Source organism: Azolla caroliniana, unplaced genomic scaffold (genome assembly GCF_043228905.1).
Source record: "Azolla caroliniana isolate FFs.n. ecotype wild unplaced genomic scaffold, voAzoCaro1.0.p SCAF_1, whole genome shotgun sequence".
Lineage (NCBI taxonomy): Eukaryota > Viridiplantae > Streptophyta > Polypodiopsida > Salviniales > Salviniaceae > Azolla > Azolla caroliniana.
In genome coordinates, this window is record NW_028230436.1 from 37,101,416 (window position 1) to 37,112,965 (window position 11,550).

At 38.5% G+C, this 11,550-nt stretch overlaps 1 protein-coding gene and 1 pseudogene across 1 annotated transcript; one reads left to right on the forward strand and one right to left on the reverse strand.

Annotated features, from left to right (window-relative positions):
• Positions 1 to 2,059: 2,059 nt before the first annotated feature.
• Positions 2,060 to 7,494, forward strand: LOC147870341 (uncharacterized; annotated as a pseudogene).
• LOC147870342 (AUGMIN subunit 5-like) lies at positions 7,259 to 10,879 on the reverse strand. Its single transcript, XM_087339045.1, has 7 exons — positions 10,358 to 10,879; positions 9,715 to 9,924; positions 9,067 to 9,252; positions 8,560 to 8,719; positions 8,193 to 8,388; positions 7,978 to 8,110; positions 7,259 to 7,641 (listed from the first exon to the last, which is right to left on the reverse strand). The coding sequence occupies exons 2-7, from the start codon at positions 9,835 to 9,837 to the stop codon at positions 7,510 to 7,512; spliced, it is 930 nt and encodes a 309-aa protein (XP_087195171.1). The 5' UTR covers positions 9,838 to 9,924; positions 10,358 to 10,879; the 3' UTR covers positions 7,259 to 7,509.
• Positions 10,880 to 11,550: the final 671 nt, after the last annotated feature.

The following is an 11,550-nucleotide window of genomic DNA, read 5'->3' on the forward strand; positions in this document are numbered from 1 at the left end:
GAGAGCAAGGATGAGTCAAAATTGTGAATAAGAAAAAGGAGAGAAGAGCCTAGGCTCCACTCATGCACCCACACCTTCGTAGATCTTGTGGGTTTAGTTGACATACATACTAATAGATTACATTCCTATCCTATACATTCATTCATTTAAACACCTTGCCATCACTTTTTAGTGATTTTAATCAATAGGTCTAGACTCCATATCAATCTCAAAGTTTTCCAAGAGGGAAATCATTTTGATATGTTTTGTTGATTAGTCCAAACATCTTAGTCTACATGTTCATCATGTGTTGTTTGCTTTTATAGTTTGTATGCAGCTTGATGATTTAGGTTTGCCAAAGTGTTATAGGCTGCCATATATTGGCAAGAACATGTTGTTGATCAAATGTGATGATTAGTTTGTGCATATGGTTCGACGACAACCAACCATGTGGTGCTTGTGTAACTACGTTGATTGGTTAGTGTGTTTGATTGGCACCACAAGCTTCAATGAGTGACCAACTCCACTCGTTCTTACTTGCCTATACAATATACGGCAAAACACCAATCAACCTTCATTTATTTGCTAATAATTGCCCTTGCTTGCAGTGGTGCACATAGAAAGTTCCCGACATCCTTATCACTTTTCAAATTATCTATCTTTTCAACAAGTGTGGGCTTATATATACAAGCCAAATTTATATAAAACATGATGATGTAGTCATGTATAAGGTTTATGTTCCTTTACAAGGAATTTACTGTATCATTCATCATCTTTTGATTCATCCACGTCCATTATTCTATATATGGGGTTGTCAAGATCCTAACTATGTTCCATGGGACCATCCAAATGTGTCATGTCATTCTATTGACTATTTCCTATCGAGTGTATGGGGTGAAACATGAATGCACAAGCAAACAATGAATGTTTACTAAAGGCAATTAAAAAATGTCTTTACTAAATGTAGTTTCTAGAACCCAAGGTTCAAAATGTTATATGGAAATGTAGGAAGTAAAAGTCTCGATATGTGTGCATATGCACACACATATATGTGTGTATAGAACAACATACTATGGACACCTAAAAAAATATGCTCAACATTGACATTTCTCCCTTATTCACTAACCAATCAATTAGGAACATATTCACATACGTATAATAATCAAAGTAATATAAGCACATTAAACCTCTATTGGCCGGTCATCAAATAATTTATGTATTGTTATCAATTCAATGATTGCCCTCACACATATTATAACCAGAAGACCCAGAAGACCGCGATGAGAGAGAAACATGGGTCGTTGTTGTCATCATTATTTTTTCTAGAAACGACCACACACACTTGAATGATCGAAAAAGGGGTTTCCCCCTTTTGCAATATATCACTTATAGTAGTATGAGTACAAAAAAGAGAAGACAAAGTTTGCGGATATTGCATTATTGCTGGATTTTTTTTCGTACATCTTCTACACATCCTTACTACATGTGAAACAACCTACATATGCTTCTAAGTCAAATGAACTTCAAAGTACAAAAGTATGCTTTTATATACTTTTAATGCTACTCATATATAGACTAGACGGGGGCAGGGGTAAAGTTGTGCCATGTGAATGCTAAGATATTGAAAGCGCTTATGATATATGTACAATATAACACTAACACAATGTGCCTTGAGAATAATAAGTAAGGGCAACCACCTTCAAGCGAAATGCGCCTAGCAATATTGACAATGGAACATCTAAAATCGGCACTGCATCTCGCCAAGGGTCGATGATCAATCAGAAACCATGTCCAGTTTTGTCTCACGTGATGAGGAAAGGTGGAAGCTCAATCGGAAAAAACCGAAGCTCCAAAGACTCCATGATTCAGTGGTTCGAGAGAAGGCCTTGGCGCATGCATATGCACACACATTATTATGTATATGTACATATGTACATACATTGTCAATTCGTCATTGAATCCTATACATAACATTATACATCCATTGTCATAGAAGGAAGAAGAAGAAGAAGAAGAAGAAGAAGAAGATAGAGAGCTCCATGGACCATCACCATAGCACATTAAGCAAGCAGCAGAGCATAGCACATAGCATACTACCATGTGTCTCCTCCTGTTGAAGGACTCCATCCAAGTAAGTACTACCTTCACCCTCCTACTCATCTTTTCATCTTCTGGCTTCTCCACCCAAGCAGGAGACGAGAGCACACCTGACAGAGAATCACTGTTAAGGTTTAAAGACGGGATTTGGGAAGACCCACTTCAAGCTCTGAGCTCATGGACCCATGCAAGGTTCCTCCCCTTGCAATGGAACCTGGTCTGGAATCATAGGCAACAAAGACATCCCTCCGAGGGTAACCTCTCTAGACCTCAGACAAAGCAACCTCTCAGGCACAATCACTCCTCATCTCTCAAACCTCACCATGTTAACGTACCTCTTAACCTGTCCTTCAACGCCCTCTCAGGACCGATCCCCGCGGGATTAGGTCGCATCTCGGTCTTAGCTCATCTCGACTTCAAGTACAATATGCTCATTGGCCCTGTCCCTCCAGGAATTGGTAACTGTACTGCATTGCTATGGCTTGATCTAAGCCATAATGATCTCAACGGTACTCTCCCGGCTTCTCTTCCGGCTTCTCTTGGAAACCTACGTAGGCTCACAATGCTCCAACTTCATGACTTACCTGCCTTGAGTGGTGCCATACCACGAGAATATGGAAACCTAACCCAACTTAACTACCTTTATTTTGACGCCTGGAAGCATACCTTCTGAGCTCTGAAACCTCGTCCTGCTCAGAGAGCTTTACTTCTATGGGAACAAACTCAATGGCAATATTCCTTCTCAGCTTGGCTGGCTCCAGAACCTACAGTACATGTCTTTATTCGGGAATGCATTTGTGGGCAACATACCTCCTGAGTTTGGAAACCTTAGTAGCATTGAGTATATGTGGTGTATGATCAATGGGCTCCAAGGCCCCATTCCTGTGGAGCTTGGGAATCTCAGAAACTTGAAAGAACTTGATCTCTCGGTCAATAGCCTCTCAGGACCAATCCAACCTGAGCTCGGAAAGTTGAAGAATCTTCAGCAGCTCAAGTTATTTGCAAACCAACTCAGTGGGAGCATCCCCCAAGAGTTAGGCAACCTCACCAACCTTCGTTTTCTATATGTATTTAGTAATAGTCTTTCGGGCAAGATTCCTCCTGAGCTGGGTGAATTGAGAAGCTTGGAAATCCTCTGTCTTTACTTTAACAAGCTGAATGGGCCATTGCCGGTTGAGCTCAGTAAACTTCAGAAATTAACAAGTTTCATCATCTTCAGTAATAGTTTGAGCGGGAATATTCCACTGGAACTTGGGAATCCGAAGGTCCTAAGTTCACTCTGTCTTGGCAATAATACATTCTCTGGTGAGTTGCCTTCAGAATTGGGGAATCTTGGAAACCTTTAGTATTTTGAGGTCAGTCCGAATCTTCTCAGTGGACCAATCCCTTCCACATTAGGAATGGACTTGTCGAAAAACAAATTCTCAGGTACCTTACCAAAAGATTTGGCGAATTGTACAAGCCTCAAGTGGATAAAGATTGCCAATGACTCTTTGAGTGGAGGGGTCCCATATGAGTTTACCTCACTCTCCCAGCTACATACATTGTCGCTTGCCCGGAACAAATTCAATGGAAGTCTTCTAGACTACTTTGCAAACTATAGTAGCATAGTGGTTCTAGATTTTTCACATAATCACTTCACAGGAACTCTTCCTGAGAGTTGAACTCAGATGGTGAACTTACGGGTTTTGATTGTGGGATATAACAACCTTGACGGTATTTTTCCATCAGGGATCTGGGATCTAGGTCAATTACAGGTCTTGGAGGTTTCAAACAACCAATTTCGGGTACTATTCCTACCGAGATTGATAACTTGAATAGTTTCAAGAATAATGAAACTCAGACCAATCAAGAAAACACGTTGTGGAATGATGATGTGAGCTTTGATACGAAGGGTACACGAATTTACTTCAAATATCTTTTGGGGTTGGTCATCTCTCTAGATCTGTCAAGAAATAGGATATCAGGTTCTATACCTAATGAGATTGGCTCATTAACAGGGATATACAACTTGAATCTCTCGAGAGCCGATTCTCAGCAGTCTTGGAAATGTTTTGACACTAGAGTCATTGGATGTTTCTAATAACCAACTGAATGGCACAATACCAGATGAGCTAAGAAATCTAACTTCACTAGCATTCTTAAATCTATCAAACAATCAGCTATCCGGGGCGACCCCGAAGGGTATGTTCCTATTGAACTGCTGCTTCTCTTGTTTTACTTTGGCTTATTATTATTATGTTTCAACTCAACACGGAGCTGGTTCCTTTCAGGCCTTCAGTTTTCCACCTTTTCAGACCAGTCATATCTTGGAAATGTAAAGCTTTGTGGGTTTCCGCTTACTTTAAATTGCTTAGATACTGTATCAAACTCCAAGCCTCATCACAATGTCATCACATCAAAAGAAAAGATCATAATTGTGTGTCTTTGCTACCTGTATTTATCATTAGTGGCATACTCATGTAGTACATCACAACAAAGAGAGAAAGACCGAGAGTTGCGATGTTTGATACGAGGATCAAACTCTCTGCTCAAGAGATTTTTCGTGCAACAGTGAATTACAAAGAGACCAGTATTATTGGTTGAGGTGGCTTTAGTATCGTGTATAAAGGTGTGTTGAGTAGTGGTATTGTTGTTGCTGTCAAGAAGCTGAATATCGAGAATCATCCTGAGATAGAAAAGAGTTCTATTTCAGAGTTGACTGCTTTAGGTCGGATTTGCCACCGGAATCTGGTGAAGATTATCGAAACTTTAACAACAAAAGCTTTCAAATGCTTGATACTGGAATATATACCAAATGGCAATCTAGATCTGCATCTACATGCAGCCATACCTGTGTTAAGTTGGGAACATCAGCTGAAAATTGCTCTTGGAGTGGCACATGGACTTGTTTATCTACATAACGAAACAGGATTCAGCCAGGTCCTCCATTGTGACCTCAAGCCCAGCAACATTCTTCTCGATGAGGATGTTGAGCCCCATATCAGGGACTTTGGGATTTCACGAGTCACATCTTCTGAGGTGAATAAGTCTGTTTCAGTAACTGCTATCCAAGGATTGATTGGATGTGGTGCCAGGTATGTACTCTAATAAAAGTTGATAATTTATCAACGCCTATGCTTAATGTGCATATCAAGATTTCAGCTCAGGAGAACTGTCCATTTACTTCCATGTGCCATCACTTGATAGCTATATGAACCATTGTGTCCCTGGCTTAGTATTTTTAGAGTGGTCATGCGACCTTGTATTTTTTGGTTTGCAGTGCCATTATGCAATGCAGTTAATATATTGGATGATTGATTGCTTGGTTTATATGCTTGTGTAATGTAGAATATGCATATGGTGAGAGATTGACCGACAAAGTGGATGTATATAGCTACAGGGTTGCATCTCACTATTCAAGCATGATTTTGCCTTCCAATTCTTTGAGCCTATTCAGCTTTGAGACGCAATCATCGTCAAGAAGCCAGCAAGAGCATGGAATGTGGTGAGCGTAAGACATCATTTTGTTTTGGAGAAAATTGGATGCATAATGTCCTCATTTCAAGCAAGGTGAGTGTGTAACAAAATCATCATATTCTCTCAAGAGCCCCAAAATAGGATTGTCATTGTCAATCCCCCTTTAACTTAATCATTACAAACTGAGCTTGTCTGCCTGTATTTAACTTCAAGTTCCCAAAGAATGATCAATGCACACATTGAACTCGCTCACTTACACACACACACGCCTGCCTGCCCACGCCCACGCAGAAACACCTGCCTGCTTGCACACATACATGCACATGCACATGCATGCACACGCGCCCGCCCTCCCGCGCCCGCGCGCGCACATACACACACACACAATGGAAGCTTCCTAAAAGAATAATAAAATGTGTTCTAACTGAAGCTCCCAACATGCAGTCCACCAAAAGCCTAGCAAAAATTTCCTAAACCCTTTTTGTGCTCTTGAGGTTCAAAAATGAGGAAGTGAGGTAATGAACCCATAGGTTAATTATAATTTGTACTCAGGATGCAAAGATAATAGCACGTAACTAACTTCTTCCATAAGTTCATGCCTCCATTGATATGTGCAGACACCATTTAGTGAGTAGAAGAATGTTTTAGAAAACAAATATTGCAAGTATCCAGGTACAAAGCACATAGGCCATTTGAGCATCAGATGATGAAGATCATTCCAACCCAGTAATATCAGATGCAAGCAATGAGCTTTATTCACAGCCAAATACTACTACTCATTCCACACATAATAGTTATACACATGGTTGTAAAACCATGTCAAGAACTACGAACAATTTTATAACCATATAATATACATTAAGATTGATTGACCTTGCTACATGGATATAAGCATACTACAATTACAAGAGCAGTTGTTGGCTATTAGAAATAGAGTTTGAAATGGGGAAACTATTATAAGATTGACAGTAAGGAGCACTATGTATATGCACAACATAAATGATGAGAGATAGAAATGGTAGTAAGGAGACCCATTTACATTATTGTTAATCATGATAAGTGAATGAACTAGCAGTCTCAGGGTAACAATCATTCCATTGAAAAACTAGTAGCAAGATCCAATTCAACCAATTGAGAAGAGCTGTGTATACCTCACTCAAAGGCCATTGTCATATACCTATTCACATAGCCACCAAAGTACTAAACGCACTGGCAATTGTTTCAAATGGAAGGAGATTCCCATCGTTACATATTTGCCTTCTCTCATACCAATATTAATAAATTGTCTCATGATGCAGCAACATACAATGTATTGATTTCCATATTACTCATTTGATTTCTCTTGATGCATAAATTTCATGCACTATGCAATGGCTATAATTTCATGCTGATTTTAAAATGTGCATTACTATGCTTTATTTCTCATGATGCATAAGTTTCATACACGGCATGTTAATCTATACAAGTCATCTGTGTATGCAATCGATCCCCTGTAGTGCAATATTTTGACATCAGTTTTATAATCACAATCAGGTACGACACATTTACAAAACACTGGGACAAGACCTTGAAACCAAGTTCATATAAAGCATGTTTTCTACCTTTTCAATTTCACAATATTGAGAAATCCACACCATAAACCCAAAAGGGATATGCAACAGCATTGATATGCCATTGTTTAATCAGAATGTGGGTTTGTCTTCATGATATGCTAAACTAGAAATTGTAAAACCCCGTAAAGGTGATTCAGCAGAGAATTTCTACAGTATCATCGCATCATTAAAAGAAATAATGTGTTCAGGATATCCCAAATCCTATATCCCCTTTCAAGGGACATTCATTTAGGTGATGTACAAAAGAAAAATAACGTGTTTTGTGTTATGATACAGAGATAACAGTAGTGTGAATACAGAGCGTGGAAATTGGGAATTCCAGGCACATACCAAAATAGACCATTGAATTCAAGATGTGAGATCATAATAGCTGTTTGTCATAAAATGCAGTCTGAAGCTGTTTTACATGGGCAAGCCATGCAGCAACATTCTGCCCATCAACAGTGATCCAGTCTACAGCCGTCGACGCTGGCTGTTCCCACCACTCATCAACCTAGAAACAATATGATCAGATCAGCTCCACCTCTGGCACTTTGGTTACCACAAATGCATGATAGCCTATGTTAAGAAAAATAAAATAAAAGAAGATATGCTTCCTAATAGCATCATTATCCCTTCCAAACACCATGCAAATTCAACGGAATTGCCGGTTTATCCTCGATTGTCACTATGCAAAAACACTTTCAAATAGGGAGTTCAACTCATGTTACCAACCCCACAAATAGCATTCGAATTTGGGAGCACATGAATATAAAATAAAAATATGCTTCCTAGTACCAATTTCAAACTTCCACCATGCAAATACTATTAAAAATTTCCTTCTAATTACCATGCCTCTAACTGTTTTGCAATCATCCAGGCACTTCTGAGCATCCTGAACCGCCACCTTTAACTCAGGCAGCCATTGCTCCATGGCGGTTGTCTCCTGCTCAGCAGCTATTGATGAACAAGAAGTAGCAGTCCTGCCAAAAAGAGAACATCAAGATTTCTGATATGGTTTACATAAACAAAAAATAATGCAGATAAGAGAGTTTTTACTATTACTTTTCATGTTCAGGCCTTGAACTATTTGCACCCGCTAACAGTGAATGCCCATTGCCAACAAGATTTCTCCATGTTTGAGCTCGTCTCATTGCTCCAGCAAGTTCTTCAAGCATGCATATGGGAGACATGAAAGGAGAGAAGATGAAACGCAAGGATTCTACCACAGTAGCTAGCCCCACATCGTCACCATCATATCCTATCAAGTCATACATAATAAATAAGCATATTAAAAATAATATGCAGAGAATGCAGTATCTCCTCAAATACCTCCTTTTCTAGGTTTCTACTGAATTCCTACAGAAGTTATATTAGCAGCAGGGCATGCATCAAGAAAACAAGAGCTTGTATGGTTTTGTTACAACTATACCACTTATATTTTGAGTTGCTGCATTGATCCGGCAGATTGATGGTATAGCAGAAGGATCTTTAGCACCGGCTTTTGCTGTTAGTAAATCAGCAGTTCTTTCTATCGCAACTAATGATTCAGGTCCAGGAGGCCCACTCATACCGAATGCTTCTTGTAAGGCCTGTAAGATAAATTTATGACCTTTTTTCATATGAAGATCCAATACATTTCTTTTCAACATCATTATGAGCTTTCACAACTTAACCATTTACTTAGCTTGCGCAGAGATTGATATTCTGCAATATCTGTTTAGCCCATATTTTTGTGCCACAAACTACAGAGTTTTCCTAGAGTTGCAGTAATTCTTTCATTTTTCCTACAAATCCTTTTTATCTTCCAGCCTACCCTTCCAGATGCAGCATTTTAGTGATGCATGAATCCAACCTTATTGAACAGAACAACTTGGACCTTACTACAAACACCAAATAGATACATCCACAATCCACACCTTATATTCTGAGAGCAAACCTGTGATGTTGACGGAAGCATATATAGACGGTTATCTGGAACTCTCAAAAAAATCGAAACTTCTCTTTCGATGAGATCATGTGCATCTGCTGCCTTTTGTTGCACTCTGTTACATAATGGAATGACTGTAGTAGCTGAATGCTCTCTTGAACGCTTTGTGTGTTGCTCCCAAGCTGTTGCCGCAGCCTGCAGTATGATCAACCCCACATTTAATGATGTGGTTTCGACGAAACTCAAATAAAACACGGAGACATGGTATATGTAACTTCAGAAAGAGAATGCAGCAGCAATTATAAAAGATTAAACCAGAAACCAAACATTGCAGAGTTTAAATGACTACGAAAAGTAGCATTTAGGCACTAGAATTAACACAATTAACACAATTTTGATTTCTGCCCTTTTCTCTTTAATACCCCACTTAATTATGCTTAATGAGTGAGCTTAGTACTCCTATCCTAACACAAAATAACCATACGGACTTACATCAATATATGCACGATGTCAATACATTTCCAACAAGCAAGTATTTTAAAAAAAACAACTACCTGTTCTCCCTCTAAATCAGTTAATAGGTGCCATCTCTCATCCCATGATTCTATTGATAACTAAAATGGTTAAACACAATACCCCATTTTAAATGATATATACCAAATTGAGATGTATTAGTTCTGTATATATAGATTCCAGTTCAGTCCTCCTGGCATCAAACTCTTCTATCCTCTTCCACTTTTTCCGCAATGCATCTTCAGCGGCTCTTCGTTCCTCGCACATCTTTTGAAGTCGTTGAACTTCATTTGTCAGGGTTGAAACGCTGGCCTTCAGACCAGCAAGTTCTCGTTCCTTGGCCCATACATCCAGCTGGAAGCAAATAACAAAAGGACAAAAGTGCGAATATTAGTTTCTGTGCAACAATTCCCAGATCTTCTACTAAAATTTGAAAGTCCTCCACATTCAGTTACAGAAAACATCTACATAGAAGCAGCAAATGCAAGCTAAATTTGGTATACAAGTTGATACTTGTTGCAAGATGTAACCCACATGATGTCACTTTTGAATTGAAACTTTCCAACCCATCACTAAATTCTTCACACTAAAAACAGATACCTTATGACTAATTTGAGCAAACTTTTATAGCTACAGTATGTCAGTGCTTTGCTTTTAACTTTAACTTACTTAGAGATAATTTTCTCAGCCTTATAACACTCCTTATATTCAATTTTAAATCAATTATCCACAGCAACATTTTATTTCAACAAAGTAATATATGTAGCTAGTTAAAAAAGTTCTTTACCTCAAACTGCCGTGAGCTCGCAGAATTTTGGACATATTCTCTGTTATTGGTGGCATCCCCTGCATTGGAAGCTCCATGAATACGCCGCACAAGCTCCTGACTTTCTTTTTTTGCATCTGCAGCAGCATTTAGTGCATCTTCTGTTGCAATAAACTGTTGTACATGTGCCCTCTATATACAGCACACATCAATAAGTTTTAGCTGTTGCAATGCTTCAGAAGTTTTTTGTAACAATCCACAAGCATAAAATGGGTTCTCCATATAAATGACCATAGCAAATAAAAGACAGAAATGTATTCATGCAATATCTTGCCCGTTCATGGAATACATAGTACTAATCTTCTTTTTTATATGGGAGCCGTTATGTTGAAAGCTGTAAGTTAATGGGGCAATTCACAATCTAACCCTGTGTTTGGAAACATTGTAACCTTGTTCACACTTTCAACATAGAAGAAATAAACCTGAACAATTAAATGCATTTAATCCTTATTTTTCCAGAAATTCAAAGTATTTTTCCAGAAATACTAACAACCAGGACACAGTAAATACATAACTACTTGATGGGTTGAGAATGAAGTAAGTTGCGTGCTGCTCAGGAAAAAATAGCAAGATATGTGAAATAACAGACAATGAGACAGTTGTTGATGTAGGATCCATTGAATGTATGTGCATAATTAGGCCTGTATATATTTCTATTTGAACATGTCAATGATGAGGTCACAGTGCCACATTAGATCGAATAAGTTGGGCTGCTACAGGTTAATGACCAATAGTTTCCTTTTCTATTTGTTTCAGTGGGAGCTCACTGCACCTACAACAATACCAACACTATTGTTGCACTAGCCTTGATTATATCAGCAGCTTTTAAGGTTTGCATAAAAAAAAAGTCCCAGTTACTACGCCAAATATATCCATCAGAGTCTAATATTATCTTGTATCAATATTCCCGAATATTCTGCTAAACATTTACCACTTGGTTCTCGACTGTCTGGAAACATCTTGGCTGACAATTCTTTGCTGACTCCCTTGTTACTCGACAATGGATGGCAATTGAAGTCTCAAAACCAGGAATAGAAATCAAATAAAAAAGCATGTAAACATATGTCATACTACACTACATATGCAACCTTATTATACATATGGCATTTAGTTCAACAAGAACAATATCATAATACAGCTTAATTCTTTAATTA

Bases quoted from the DNA above. Each gene is read 5' to 3' on its own strand.
- LOC147870342 (XM_087339045.1), bottom strand. From the start codon at position 9,837: ATGTGCGAGGAACGAAGAGCCGCTGAAGATGCATTGCGGAAAAAGTGG. The intron at 8,111-8,192 runs GTAATAGTAAAA...TCTTTTTGGCAG, and splicing joins TCAAGGCCTGAACATGAAAA to GACTGCTACTTCTTGTTCAT. The intron at 7,642-7,977 runs GTAATTAGAAGG...TATTGTTTCTAG, and splicing joins GCAAAACAGTTAGAGGCATG to GTTGATGAGTGGTGGGAACA.